This window comes from Botryllus schlosseri, chromosome 16 (genome assembly GCF_051294905.1).
Source record: "Botryllus schlosseri isolate E-star chromosome 16, Bs_hap1, whole genome shotgun sequence".
Taxonomy (NCBI): Eukaryota; Metazoa; Chordata; class Ascidiacea; order Stolidobranchia; family Styelidae; genus Botryllus; species Botryllus schlosseri.
The window spans coordinates 17,403,907-17,419,721 of record NC_137251.1 but is presented as its reverse complement, the minus strand read 5'-3'; the positions used below and the strand labels follow the sequence as shown (position 1 = coordinate 17,419,721).

The 15,815-nt window shown below is 39.0% G+C and overlaps 1 protein-coding gene across 2 annotated transcripts in view; it reads right to left on the bottom strand.

Annotated features, from left to right (window-relative positions):
- Positions 1 to 13,707, bottom strand: part of LOC145459239 (neuropeptides B/W receptor type 1-like) — a 43,873-nt gene extending 30,166 nt beyond the window's left edge. The window contains exons 1-5 of one of the 2 annotated variants that reach the window (XM_080337886.1): positions 13,126 to 13,707; positions 9,949 to 10,065; positions 9,173 to 9,291; positions 7,912 to 8,087; positions 3,241 to 3,317 (exon numbers count right to left, since the gene is read on the bottom strand). In XM_080337886.1, coding sequence (XP_080194012.1) covers positions 3,241 to 3,317; positions 7,912 to 8,087; positions 9,173 to 9,291; positions 9,949 to 10,065; positions 13,126 to 13,420 — 784 coding nt within the window. In that variant the 5' untranslated portion in view covers positions 13,421 to 13,707. The remainder of the gene's footprint in view (positions 1 to 3,240; positions 3,318 to 7,911; positions 8,088 to 9,172; positions 9,292 to 9,948; positions 10,066 to 13,125) is intronic. The other variant, XM_080337887.1, reaches the window with a different exon arrangement.
- Between the last annotated feature and the right edge of the window lie 2,108 nt (positions 13,708 to 15,815).

The following is a 15,815-nucleotide window of genomic DNA, read 5'->3' as shown; positions in this document are numbered from 1 at the left end:
TATCAATTTTTTCACTCATGGTATGCATCTACACAGATCGTGTGTATGTATATCATGAGTCGGTGTATATGACTTGACTCGAGTCAAAATGTGGAATGACTCAAGATGACTTGTGACTTGATCCCAACACTGGATTCTTGAATCGAAGCGCGTGTCAGAGTATCACTGATTATGGCGTCAATCTATCAGTTTTATTAATATTTTCATCGTTTCAAAACACCACAAAACTACGATACAATGAAAAGATAGGAGGGTGTCGAAACAACTTGGAGTAGTCTTTAAGATCAGACACCCACCTTGGCCTAGGTCAGTGGTTCCCAACCGGGGAGGAATTCCCCCCTTGAGGGGAACTTCGCAATTTTTAGGGATGAATTCCACTTAACAATTGTAACGGATGTCCCAAATTGTTCATGTCCGAACTATCATGTAGTCAACCAGCTATTTCCGAACGCATGCTCCTTATGGCTGCTTTTTTTGCTGGAAGTATGTTCAGATGCTATTTGAAATTTCTTTTTCACATAGAAATTCCCCCTTGTTTTTTTTTTTTAAACTAGTTCAGATAAGCTGCAGTTCGCAAGACAATTTTGTAGGCAAGCGACGGCCTCTCAATCAAATACATCCTTAACGAGTAAATGTCGTGCCGAATCTATCACAGTAAGGCCTATAGTGAAAGTATTTATCTTATATTTTCAAGTCAACATTTTCAGACAATGACAAAATATTCCAACGTCATCGATCAAGTCAAAGAGATCGCTATCCTTGCTTTATTTTTAGTGAACCGCTAACCGATCGAAAAGACATGTTAAACTTGGTGCAATGTTGCCGAAACGTAATGGGTTTCCTAAATTTCAATGAGCTCCAGCAGGAAATCTGATCACGGGTATGTTATATATCAGGGCTGTAACCAAGTCTCGAGGCTCCGAGTCACAAGTCCATCTCACTTTCATAGTTCCAGTTGAAGTCTTGTTAAACCCATCTCGAGCCATATGGCTTGGTTCGTTTCATGCGCAATGACTCGAGTCCAAGTCGAGTGAATACACAGATTGTCTCGAGTCGAGTCGTTTCCGTATTTTCGAAAATGACTCGAGTCAAGTCGAGTCATCAGAAAATGGTGACTCGAGTCTGGTCAACCCTGCTATATATGAAAGTACTAATATTATTGGCCAAATGCATACGCAAAACTTGAGAAAAAATCGCGAGACCAGTAAATTTATGCATGCTGATTTTTCACAACAGTTATATTAGCGATTAGTGCAAGGTAAGCCGAAAACACAAATGGAGGTGTGGGGGTCTGTTGGGTCAAGCCTTCCAGAATTTGTTTGATTGGGACTAAGACCATTGTTTTTGGAGGTCTACAAAGTGTTGTTACAGACCTGCTAGAAACAAACTCTCGGTACCGCCCGTCTTATTCTCTCCCTCAACAGGTGCTTGCGCGGTGAAATGACCTTTTTTTAATCATCGGGCCGATTTCTCCCAAGGGGGGAATTTTGGCTTAAATTTCGGCCAAGGGAGGCACGAGATGAAAAAGGTTGGGAACCACTGGCCTAGGCGAAGTAAAGAATTGAGGCATCATCACAGTATGCAAGATGTTGTAAGTTCAAATACGCATCATTCATGCGACCACAAAGATTATGTCAGTTCCACATCACTATAAAGATAAATTGGTATGATTTCGACCATGGCTACTTCGTTATACCTTGCGAAGATGCTGCTGGTCAATCACGACTGCGCAGAAATGGCATTTTCACTAACGTGCGTATGCGTAGCTATGTCCTGAAATTTCAAGGCGTGCAGTTAGACACCACATTTAAACATTTTACGTGTTAGCCAATATTGAGTGTATCTATGCATAATGAGGTATCTACTTTCACATCTATAATTCAGAATTGAACATCAAATTATGCATTGTTGCACACAGTATTGCCTTACACGTAAAATGTTAAAATGTGGTGTCTAACTGCACGCCTCGAATTTACAGTGGTTTTGCATGCTGCGATACGACTAATTGCAATGTTTCCTCAGTGGAAAATAGTTTTGTAATGAGTGATGGCTAGTGATGACGTCATGTATATTGACAAAGCGTGTTATTATTGACGAATTCATTCTCTTCGATGTACGCCGTGCAAAGTGCACGTGCTGTGTTTAATAGCCATGCATCGGTGTATCTGTGCTGCGATCTCTAGCTTGAGGAATAACCAACTTACACCAAGACTGTTACAGTATCGAAACTATCATTTTCGTTGATAAATTAACTCTCGGGAGAAAAAAAAACGGGGGCGCAGACTAGATGACCTCACGGCCGTATCGCAACTCCGTCGTCAAAGCATCTCGATGGTGCAGGTGAAAAAGAATATCCTATCTCTCTCTCTCTCTCAGTGGCGATGATCTCGACTCGAATCATTAGAATTGATATACTCGATTCAGATTGAGACCAGAATAATTGTGTCCCGCCCTAATCATAATACATTATATTTAGCAAAAGTTATTGTTGCGGTCGAAGCTGTGGAAAGTTGCACTTATTTTCCACAAAAGTTGCAGTTAATAGTTGCATTTATTTTTCACAAAAGTTGCACGACAAAGTTGCATTAGTGGACACGTTCCTTGAGATTAATAGGGTATAAGATACTCGAATCGATCCGTATCCAAGGTACTGTAGCAAAACTGAGTATTGGCGACTTCAACAAAATCAATAGCCTGAAAAAATTGAACCAGTGAAGATATAATTTTCGGCGGTCTTGCCTGAATGTACATCAAATCAGAAAGGACCTAAAATTTAACCACAGTGAAATAATAATCAAGGGATCTATTTACATTTAGGACCAAATATTTGCAGTAAACAGTTAGTTTCATGAAAATTCGAAAAATCTTGCAAAAAGTTACATGAAAAATCGAAAAAACTTGCAAAATGTTGCTTGAGAAAACGAAGAAAAGTTGTAAAAATTTGCATGAAAAAATGGAGAAAAGTCGTAAAAAGTTGCAATATAAGATTCCTCCGAACATCAGCTTAAAACATCGTACTGCATAACTTCTTAGTATATATGAAGTTGCCGAAAACTGTAAGAAAGGTTGCAAAAGTTGCAAAAAGTTCCCCTAATTATAATACATCATAATGTCATGTATTAATTGGTAGCAGTGCGTTATTGTTTTTTGAAGCGGTAAAGGAAGTTCATAATATTCTTTCAGGAATAATGACATGAAAAACATTACAATTATGGCGTAAGCTGTAGAAAAATTGGTGACAGTCTGCTTTCGTACCTGCTGGAGCATAGTAAATTGCGTCCTCATCTTCCCCAGATCCATCTCCGGAGAAGTAGTCTCTGATAGAAGGAAATGCGTATTTTGTAAATTCAGGTAATAAGTAGAATCCGTACTCAGTCATCTGGACCAGCCGGGGATCACGATATAGTTTCCGGGGTTCATTGGAGACACACACCCGACTCAGACAGCAGAAACCACGCTGATTTGCAGAGAATATTCGTTATTCTCTTTCTGTTTTGTATGAAACCATGATTTAATGGATTTTTTCTTTAAAACACACTGTTGTTCCTGCACAGTTCATTTATCGCAACAATATTCTATAGTCAGACTTGGAAAACCAGATAATTAGTTGTCTAAATAGAGAGAAATGCCGGTAATCACATTCCAATATTGTGAATTGTTTCTTTGCTCTGATATCTGGTTTTCCGGAAAATGCTACAGGAGAACTGAATTGTGCAAAACAACCCAAGCTTTTTGTATAGACATTTTCCATGCTCGTGCTGGAGAATGACTATGAACTCTGATTTGATATGAAATGAACTGTATTCAATTTTGGAATTTTCGCGTAATCTAATTTCGAAGCCCCTCTGTAGCTATACTTCTAATTCTAGTCTAATTTGGTAATTACTGTGTAGCTATAATTCTAATTCTAGTCTAAGTTTGGTAATTACTGTGAAGCGATAATTCTAACTCTGGTCTTATTTGGTAATTGCTGTATAGCTATAATTCTAATTCTAGTCTAGTTTGATAATTGCGGTGTAGCGATAATTCTAACTCTGGTCTAATTTGGTAATTGCTTTGTTTAGGGTTGCATTTAAAACAAAATCAATTTAAAACAAACATGTTTAAAAGAAGGTCCTTGTTCAAAACATGTTTTTTATTGTTTTTTCATGGTCCGGTCTGGCCTAGACCGTTAAGGCATAAGCTTATATACCCTTCCAAGTCCTCGTCGTAATTGTTCACAAAGTGACTGAAGATATTGATTTTATGGGATTATTATATCATTTGATTGCCCCAGTTGAAACATTTGGCGACGTTTAAAACGTCAATATGTACTTCAGCATTGTGGCATTATGTGGCCCGAGTCGTCGCTAGGTATCGTGTGCATTGTGCACTGTACATTGATAGGCTGTCACTTCACTGAAATGTATGGTTGGAATTAGTAATACGACGTCACGTGACGTCATGAGGTTCACGTTCGCGTTCACACAGAACCTTTCACAAAGGTTTGCGCTCACACGAACCTGAACCTTTTAGAGGTACACGCCATCCCTAGCTTCTTTGACGAAATATATACGTAGGCCTACTATAGCTGTTGAACCGACTACCGACTATAATGCCAATCATAATTTCACAGTGAACATCAGTCATAAACAAATCTCCACATGTGGCTTAGCAAAATATCTCGGCGTCACCATTGATGCCAAAATGTCTTGGAAGCAGCATATTGAATGCACAATATCAAAACTAGCTCGGTGTGAGGGAATAATGACCCGTCGGCAATCTTTGGTTTCCAGATCAGTACTACGAACCATCAACTTCTCTCTTTTCCACTCTCACCTGCAATATGGAATCGTAGTATGGGGAAATGCATGCACAACATTTTTGTGCAGAATTCGAACCCTGCAAAACCGTGCTATACGGCTGATCTCATCTGTACCCTTACGTACCAATTTATCGCCTTACCGTAAGCATCGAATTTCATCATCATCATCATTGGTTTATTTAGCAATTTTATCAGTTCAATACACCACAAAAATGCGATACAATGAAAAGAAAGGAAGATGTCGAAGCGACTAGGAGTTGTCTATGGAATCAGACACCCACCTTGGCCTAGGCGATGTAAAGAGGAGGCATGCACACTGAATGAAAGTAAAGAAGATAGTATGGAAAAAGGAAGCGACAAGAAATAGGGCGGCATGTCATGGGAAGCGAGATCGATAGGTCAGTCGTGGTCCGGTAATCTTGAGGATGGACTGTATTTACTTAGTAGTAATTGCTTGTATTTCGACTTGAATGTGGACATGCTCGTCGACTGCCGGATGGCCGGCGGGATACTGTTCCACACATCAGGTCCGGCATATTTGATAGAGCGATGATCTTTTCGGTCGATCATATGATATTTGGACGACGTGGACGCGCGTGTGTTGTACTTGTGCGCTTTTGATTCAGAGGTAAAGAATTCATTGAAATATTCGGGGCAACGACCGCAGTGAAACTGATACATAAACTTGGCGATTTCTAGTTTCCGCATATCTTCTATGTTTAGGACGCCGAATCTCTTCAGCAGCGACTTGTTGGATGGGCAGCCAGGCCCCTTTGGGGCCCTAGCTATGATTCGGAGTACTTTATGCTGTAGTTTCTGCAGTGGCTTGAGTGCAGTTTTACTGGCAGCCGCCCAACAGAGGATGCCATAATGTAACTTCGATTGGATTAGGCATTTAAAGAGTATCAGAAGAACCCATGCTGGCATGAAGCGCCCAAGGCTGTAGAACAGGCCGCACTTCGGTGATAATTTAGTTTCTAGGGACTGAATATGACTCTTCCAGGACATGTTCGAGTCCAGTAAAACTCCGAGATATTTGGCATTATCTGTGTGGGAAATATCGCTTCGAAGTATCAAAAGCCATTCACAAATATTTTTCCAATAGTCTGCCTCCTGTGTTTGATGACTTTTTCATACCTGCTAAAAATGTCCATTCCCATTACACGAGATCCTCGTCAAAGGGAAATATCTACTTACCCCCACCCAATAGCAACCTAACTAAGAGATCTATCGACTACTCGGGACCTATCATCTGGGATGCATTACAACCACATATCCGTGAATTGTCTTATAATAGATTCAAAAAAGACCTACTTGATCACCTCCTGTCGTTATACTAACACAGTTGCCCTGCCTCGCCCAGACATTGCTTCATTGATCATTTGCTACCATCGTTTAATTTTTCTTCTATTTTCCTTTTGTAACTAAACATTTTTTACAGCCAGACTGTTCAGAGTCAAGTGTACCTGTTTGATGCTGGTGTGATCAGACCAGATGACCTTCACGGTCTTATCGATCATTCCTATCTAGTACCGAATACTGTGCATGCATATTTTCTGTACCGCCATCACTGCCGTTTGTTATGTATTTTGATTGGATGAAAATAAAGACTCTCTCTCTCTCTCTCTTTGGAGGGTTCCAACCATCCGATATCGTATACGTCGGCTATATCGGGTGGTAAGTGTCCGTAGGCTCATACAACATTATTTTTGGAAAGTATTCAAACAATTATGGAATGATTTTACAAAAAACATAAATTTTTTAAAGGCCTTTGTTTAAAACACAGTATAAAACATGTTTTAAACTACAATTTGTTTTAAATGCAGCCCTAGCTGTGTGGTGTAGCTATAATTCTAACTCTAGTCTAAGTTGGTATTGGCTTCGTATCACTATAATTCTAATTTTAATCTGATGAGGAAAAGCTGAAAATGTCCTAGTTGTCCAACTACGTCTATAGTTATTTTATCGGATGGTAGATTTTGTTCTGTGATGCGAAAATTTGGGTTTCGCCGCATGCTTGCAGATAGCGTATTGATTCACCAGGTTGGTAAAGGTTAAGAATTACTGGTTTCGAGGTTAAGCCGTCGAAGATGAGCTAGTTAAGAAACAAAAATTTCGATTGTGATGCAATTAAAATTTTCACGCTCAGCGGAGTTTTTCATGTTTCATTTCCATTGACGCGGTTGCTAATTGGTGACCTAGTGCTGGCTCTCACACAATTCTTTATATCAGTAGAAATTATTCATCCAGTGCGTCGTCACCATCCATTATTCAGACCAGGACTTATAAGTTTAGTCAACTGATATGATCGTTTAGGGTGATGTATAGATTGTATACCAGAGGTGGAATTTAAGAAGTACCAATTTACAAAACATGTCAAGTTTACTAGAAACTGAAAAATCCAAAAAGTAATCGAGAAAGTAGCGTCATTTCAAAAAAGTAGATTTGTTCGAATGGTAGCATACTCATAGCGGTTAATCGGAGACGGTTACTTTCGGTAAAAAACACGACACGCATGTGAAATTGTTGAAACGGGTCTATTTTTAGTCGCTCTCATGACAATTTTACGCATAACGTGATGCAAACTTGTCCCAAAACAACTTCTTACGATTCAGAATGCAAATTGTGAAGAGTATGGAGTTTGTTAGGAATTATTCTGAAAACGTGACATCCTTGGGTTGGCACTGCAAGTAGGCAAAACCTCCGTGAGATTGGAATTGAAATTATAGTTACACAGTTTTTTTTCAGATTAGTTTAGAATTGAAATTACTGAATTCCCAAAAAAAACTGTAAATTGAATTAGATACAACGAAAATCGGGTTCAGTTCATATTAAAACAATAATTCACTCTCACAAAAATGAAAACGGCAATTGTATGTACACAAAGCTTGACTCGTTTCGCAATATACAGTTCTCCTGTTGCATTTTCACGCCGATTGAAAAGAATTAAATTGAGAGCATAAAATCATTTCTTAAATTAGATTTGAATTCCTTTTCGCTTTAATTACTTTAATTACACAACTTCAATCAACTGTAGTCTAAGTCTGATGCAGTAGGTTTGCATAATGTTTGTTGCAAAGAAAATTCAAAGTATCATATATATTTACATGAAGATTGATGTGTCAAACTCGCCCAGGTACTTATATCCAGGAAACATGATTCTGCACTGTACAGATTCGTGTCCATCCTCGATTCTTGCGTAGAGTATGATTGGGATGCTCATAATGATAGATACGGTCCAAACCATAAAGCATATCAAATAAGTGCGTCCTTTCGATCGAAGCTGTTGGTATAAAATATATATCTTAGATGGAGTTTACTGTTCTGCAATTCCATCAGTTGGATCAGGAGTAGGCCACCTTTTTTGCCGTACGGACCTGATTCAAAATGAATTCTTTTTCGCGGACCGGTGTTCTGATACTGATAATTGAAACTGAAATATCAATACTATATCTAAAAGCGGAAAATGCATTTCATGTCTTTAGTCCAGAAAGTTTCAAAGGTGGTATGCTAAAACAGATCTAAAGCTAAAAAAAAGTCAAAGTTCACTTTTCCAGAATAGGACACGCCATGAGCTGCTACATTATGCTAGATTGCGAAATGGTATTTTCAAACGCTCTAATGGGCCATATTTACTGTGATGAAATATTTCATGTGGGCGACAAAGCGGTGTGAACAGAACCACGCATCCCGCTACCTAAATAATATTCGTGCGCGAAGCGCGACGAAAATTCTGGGCTTTACTCAACTTTTATGAAAATTAAATGTTGATACACCTTGATACGCAGCCCCGAAATTACTCAGGCTATCTTTCTGATTGGTGGATTAAATTACTTCTACTTGACAAACTGAAAATAGCGAAAAGTAAGTAAGTAGATCACAAAATATTATGAAGTAAAAGTAACGGGAATTTAGATCTACTTGAGTATGTACCCAAGTAGCGGAAAACTACTTGGGTACTTCAAAAAAGTAGAAGTACTTCGTTACTGACCCCCTCTAAGTATAGGCCTCGACCACTTTTACTGTTGGTTTCACTGGTCGCGTTTTTGAATACTTCCATCAGTGCTTGACAGTATTTTGACGAATACTAATTGCCTAATTACTAAAAACTAATAATAACACTTTGGTACACTCGGAATGAAATTATCATGACAACCGGTCGTAATAGATATGTTTTCGAAAATCGCACCATTCGCAGTGTCGTAGGTAAATTTGCATTGTCGCAAAGATACTTCTTTTCTAACCTTTCGTTCTATACTTCTAATCTATAACTTGAAACAGATCCTGCATATCCTAAGAATCGCTTGTAATTGAGTATAGATATTTCTAGCATTAATTCTACTTTGATCGCTTCCGATATCAAGTTACCTGTGTCATTCTTGTGCTGTAGGCCACGGCTATGTATCTGTCGATGCTCATGGCGGTGAGAAAAAATATGCCGGCGTAGTAATTGAAAAACTTTATCGTTTGGCATATAGCGCACATCGCTGCAACAAGAAATATATGTCTTTCGATATGAGTCGCCTAGTAAATTTGGTGTCACAATAGACCAGTGGTTCCCAACCTTTTTCTTCATTCCTTACTTCTGAATAATTCCTAGTCTTCATCACACTCAGCCTAAAATCCCTCTTCCTTAACCTTAAAAACGCTCCCTCCGATAAAATTTGGTAAGATTTGGTATAGGGACACCTGACAACTTGATATTAGTGCAAATTGAGACGCCCGACAATTGATAGTGACGACGCGAGTGAGGAAAATAAATGTTGTGGCAGTTGCTGTTATTTTTTCTGACCAAACGTGAATCCAATGTCGAGATAATCATGGTCATATTTTATTTCAACTTTATTTACCACGTCTTGTCAAACTTCAAGTTCCCCAATATTGGTTTCATGAATACAAAATGATTTTTTGTGAACCAGAAACGATAAAATTACCGACGCATACTGCCCAGAGCAGTGATCGCAGTGTTGCGTCTCTGTATATCTGTATTCAATATACGCAATTAATTTGAAAGTGCGTCTGTTTCCCACTAGAAATCCTTGAATTTCCGCCGGTTGGGAACCACTGCAATAGACTGTGCGTTATACAATGAATGTGCGAGACCGAAATATAGGCCTGACAATGTAGGAACTTTCCTCACATACCTTCTCCAAAGCTCCAACGGTTACTGAGCTTTTGCATGCTGAATATGGGCAAGGTGATAAGAAAGAGCGAATCGGCTATCGTCAGTTGCAGAATGTATATCGTTGTGACTGTCTTTCCTGAAATATGACACGTTATTGTAACCAGTTATAAAATAAGGCCTGATCCGCATTGCCTCAGCGAAATATATTAATTGGCGTCGAATTGAATAATATTAGGGTTACCATACGACGTCCTTTAGAAATATTTGCCCTCCTTTTTCAGGTTTTTAAAAATGTCCTCCGAGGACGCTTAAATGTCCGCTCTTTTGGCAATTCGTCCTCCTTTACATCTTTTAGAGCTAAGGTAATGAATAGATTCGAGTGAAAATGGGCATAAATGACGCTAAATAGGAAATTCGTGGTTCGATAGAAAGCGACGACCTTTTTTTAGTAGTCAACACCACTAATTTTAAGTAAAAAGTGTGTAAATCGGGAGTCGAACGAAAGTGATGACCTTTTTTTAGTCAACCCGACAAAGTTTTCAGCAAAAATAGCGAAATAGTCTGATTTGGTAAAAGCGTCCTTCTTTCCCGATTCCAAAGGGTAACCTTAAATAACGTCCCTACCCTGTTTAGCGCAGGAGTTTTCAGCTCTTCCAAATTAGATAGCTACGCAGTTTTCTTCCAAATTTGATTAGAAATAGAATTACTGAATACGCAAAAACTTGGAAATTGAATTCAATTACGCAATAGAAAAAGATGCAACGACAATAAACTTCAGTTCATATCAAACCCGAGCTCATTCTCATAAGCACGAGAATGTCAAATGTCTGTACATCGAGCTCTGCGCGTTTCGCACTATATCAGGGGTGTGCCTGTGCACTGTGCAAATACTCTTCCCGGCGGGCGAATTAGGATTCGGAAACGTATGACACAACAGTTTATAGCGCATACCTTATTATAACTCCTATTGTAACAACAAGCCCATTTACATGGTCAAGTGGTCTTGAGGCCAAGTCGTCTTGGAGTGACGTCATGGGACGGCTTGCCGAAGCGCTGTTAATCCGATCGAGTTTACATGGTCATGTTTTTCGCAGCTCAAGTGATGCACAGCGCTGTGGGATTCAGCTCGGGAATAGGCTACGACAGTTGAAATATCCAGAAATACTTTTATGCAACTCTAGAATGGCACAACACACCGTGTATATATATTCTTTTTGATAGTGAGCTGGGCAAGTTAAATTGTTGGCTATCCTCGCCTCTTGAGCTGTGACGCTGAACAAATAAGACCACGAGCATATTAGAAAAGCAGTATTATGAACTGATAGAGCTTTCATTTTCACCACCCAGTTTAAATACGTGCCGGTTTCATGAAATATGAACATGAAATGTAGGTATATAGCGGTTGTCTGGATTCGATTTCAAGTACCGGTACTGCTCAAGTCGTCTCCAAGCGACTCCAAGCGGAACGGATTGAGCTCAAGAAGGATTGAAGCCGTCTGCCTTTTATCTTTTTCGAAAGCGAGAGAGTCGGATTGACGAGTCAGCTTCGAAGCTGACCCAAACGGCCATGTAAATGGCAGCAAACAAGATTTGAACTTGAATATGTAAACAGTGACTTGTAACTTTAATTGTTACTGCATACTTTGCTTGGCTTTATTTTAAAGCTGGTTACCCATACCCGTACGATGTTACGTAATCGCGGCAGTTTTTTCCTATGATTCAACTTGATTCGAGTCACTTTGCAAGAATGTCTCAACTGGAGTTGACTCGACGTATCAGAAATGCGGACAAAATTTACGAGTCAATTACAAGTCATCAAGTAATCGGTGTCGACTTAGTTGCTGTATATCTGGTGTAATTTCGGATTGTAACGATACCCTGTTGTAACCTGTGATAGCAACCAATCGCTCTGTGATTGCGCGTTTTACCCAGGGATTTCTAAAACTTTTTTAGAACCCTGGTTTTACCAAGCCTTCATTGTTATATCACAATCAAATTGACCGCAAACGCAGCGATCAGAGCTTACAGCTTACGTTGTCGTAAACTAATAGTAATGGAATTTAATAGCAATGTATGTCTGTTCTATAGACTGCTCTCAGTGATCAAGTGCTCATATAACCAACCCTCGTATGATTTAAATCGAACAAATATCGTTTATGCAATTGGAGCAGGCATAAATTGCATCTGATAGATGCGTAGGTAGGTAGCGTATTGCATGCTATATTATTTTTTTAACTTTGTGAGGTTTCTTATTCTATCCTGCCTTTTGCTGGTAATTTAGACTGGTGCTATACCGTTTCATGTGTTTTGTAGTTCTACGTATGCGCGGGAGATACAAAGCCTTTTTGCGTGTATGTTCAACTCCATGTCGATTTTATTCAAGTTTTCAAAATGGACCTTCTAAATTTGAAAACTGGACATGAGCTACTTTGATACCACTGATACGATATATTCGTTCCTCGATCAGAATATAAGGGAACTCAATTTGTATTTAAAACAGCTAGCAAAATGAAATGACTTTGAATCATGCATCGTACTTTGAAAATTCAACTTGGCGTGACCAGTGAGTTGACTCGTGACTTGACTTGACTTGACTCGAGTCAAAATTTGCAATGACTCGAGATGACTTGTGATTCGAAGGCGGTGACTTGATACCAACACTGAATGACAGTACATTAATTGAACATGCTTCAAAGTAAACACATTTCCAGTTATGTTCATACAGCCTATAGATTTAGTTAACGCATTAACATTAATGAATATATTTTATGGTGTAAATTCCAATTAACTTTCTGCGGGCCGCTTAATGCCCAGGTTTGCAATATACAGTTCTTCTATAGCATTTTCTGAAATACCATTATGATTAGATTAACGGCATTTCGCTTTAATTAATCAAATCATAAAACTAAAATTATCTAATTGTCCAACTCTGCTACAGTGCATTACGAAATCAATACACAGCATTGCCACAAAAGTTCAACGAGATTATGATTGAAGAAATACCAAATAATCATAAGTTTGATATAGGACTGTCATTATACCCTTTGTTGTCGCGTGAAAGGTACATGTTTGACAATTTCCACATCATACCTGCTGTTGTCGGATACTCGGCTCGAAGCCTCATACTTGATGCAGAGTCGACTCATTAGGACATACCCTCATTAATCCTCGCGGGCTCTACGGAACTGATACTCACCGGTTTCATGTCCAGCGAAGATGACGAAAAACACGATCGAATTTGCGATTAGTCCAACGAAAATGATAATACAGTACAGAACTATGACAGCAGTATTAAATGTCGACAACGGCGACGCTTGTTCGCCCTCTCCATTTCCATATGTATCGATTGGTATATCTCCGAGATATTCATCCTCAAATTGTATCAGATCAGCCGTGCTTCGTATGTCGTAGTATTCGTAGTCTCCGGAATCCTGAGCAGTAGCGGCTCCCCCGAGAAATACCAGCAACTGCACGATGTCCCTTGCTCTCATGGTACCGAATTTGGTATATGTGCGGTCTATAACGTAGTGGTATATCAAATTGGCAGACGGTATGGCATATTTTTACGAAACCAGTGCTGTAAGAATGCGCCTATTGAAAGAATTATAATGGTTACATTTTAGGACAGGTCTTTGTAGAACAATAAACATGTACGACGAGCTTCCAATTTCTGACAATCATTATTTCCTCGTGTGCCTTGCTTTGAATTTATACAACATGTTCTGTGATCTGCTTGTCTTCTGTTTATCATCTGCACTCTGGATAGCGTAAATGCGCGAACATAACAGAAATATATAGGTTCGGCATCGGACATCAGCCGCTTGTAACGCAAACATCCGAGATGCGCCATCTTTGAACTTGCTACGACGCCTAACCCCCCTGTATTGTAGGACTCCAAATTATATTATAGTTAGAATTATAGCTACACAGTTTTTCCAAAAAATACTAGAATTAGAATTACTGAATTCGCGAATACATGGATATTGAATCAGGTTTGGTTCATTTCAAATCAGACTTCATTTCTATAAACATAAGAACGGCAGATGTCTATACAAATAGCTTGACTCGTTTCGCACTACACACTTTCTGTAGCATTTTCGGGAAAATGAGAAATTAGAATTAGAATTATAGCATAAAAATCTTTTACACATTAGATTGGAATCAGAATTAGAGCAACGAAGAATTTCCCAAGTTAAATTAAAATTAAATTACCGGCATTTTGCTCTAATTAGTATAATTAGGCAACTTGAATTATCTAGTTGTCCCAGTCTGGTAAAGTGGTGATGCAACAATCCGATGCGCAATCCCTAAAATTACTACGACGCATAACCCTAGTAATGGAGGACTGTCAAACAGGCAACTCAAGTTTTCTCTACTAGAAAAGACACGAAGTTTTCTCTCTGTTTGTCCGTTTCGTTCATCCCGGGTGTTCCGATACAACGCACTCAAATTCGCACTCCACAGTATACATGTAACTCAAGATGACTCAGAATTTCCGACATTTCCCACAATGTCCATCTACTGCAAACATTACAATAGCTGCTATCTCGGCTTTATTTTGTATGGACGTACGGTATCATGCAGTTATTCTGAGAATTTCGGCCTGTATATACGATATATTACTGACAGTTTGCTCATTTGAGCGTGCCAAACTGCTTCAAAAACCGTTCAAAAAGCTCATCCTACAAAGACTGATCAAAGAATTCCCAGAGTACCAATCGTTACTTTTCCGGGCCGAATGCGATTCATTAAAATTGATTATGGTATACTTTGCGCTCGGTTGCGTCTTTAAAAATTAGGAAGATCAAAAAAATCCAGCAGTCCAGCTATACATTGACACCGACCTAAATATATTGATATCTTGGGTGGTATATACTTCTTCGTGAAGACGAGGACTGCTTTTCAAGTCGAAAGTGTCGCCTGCAGTTAGACAATGAGAAACTTTTCCGCTGTTCTAAATTAGATTCGAATTAGAATTACTGAATTCGCTCAAATTTGGAAATCTATTCTATTTCAGTTCGTATTAAATGATTCTAATGAGACTCCATGCTCATAAGCAGGAGAATGACAAATGTCAGTACAGCAAGCTTTGCTCGTTCGCACTATACAGCTCTCCTGTAACACTTTCCAGAAATTAGATTAGAAACATTTCGCAAATTGGAATAAAATTAGAAGTCGAGCAATGAAAAAATTCACAAATTAGATTATAATTGTATTCCTGGTATATCCCTATAATTATTCTCATGCTGAAATAACTGGGATATGTTAGCGTCCTGGTCGCGCGAGAGCTCCTACAGCGGCGTATAGATTTTTGGCGTTTCATTAAATCACTTCCTGTATGTTTCAACCTACTTATACTCTCAGTCGGTCGTGCAGTCGAGACTACTACGTGACAATCGACTTACGTTACGTTACGTAGCCGATAACAATACTTTTGATGCTTCAAACATTGAAAATATGTAATAGAATTCAAAGTCATTCACAAATATTTTTCCAATAGTTTGCCTCCTGTGTTTGATGACTTTTTCATGCCTACCAAAAATGTCCACTCCCACTACACGATATCCTCGTCTAAAGGAAATATCTACTTACCCCCACCCAATAGCAACCTAACTAAGAGATCTATCGACTACTCGGGACCTATCATCTGGAATGCATTACCACCACATATCCGTGAATTGCCTTATAATAGATTCAAAAAAGCCCTACTTGATCACCTCTTGCCGTTACACTAACACCGTTGCCCTACCTCGCCCAGACATTGCTTCATCGATCATTTGCTACCGCCGTTTAATTTTTCTTCTATTTTTTTAACTGCTGTAACCTTTTTTACAGCCAGACTGTTTAGAGTCAAGTGTACCTGTTTGATGCTGGTGTGATCAGACT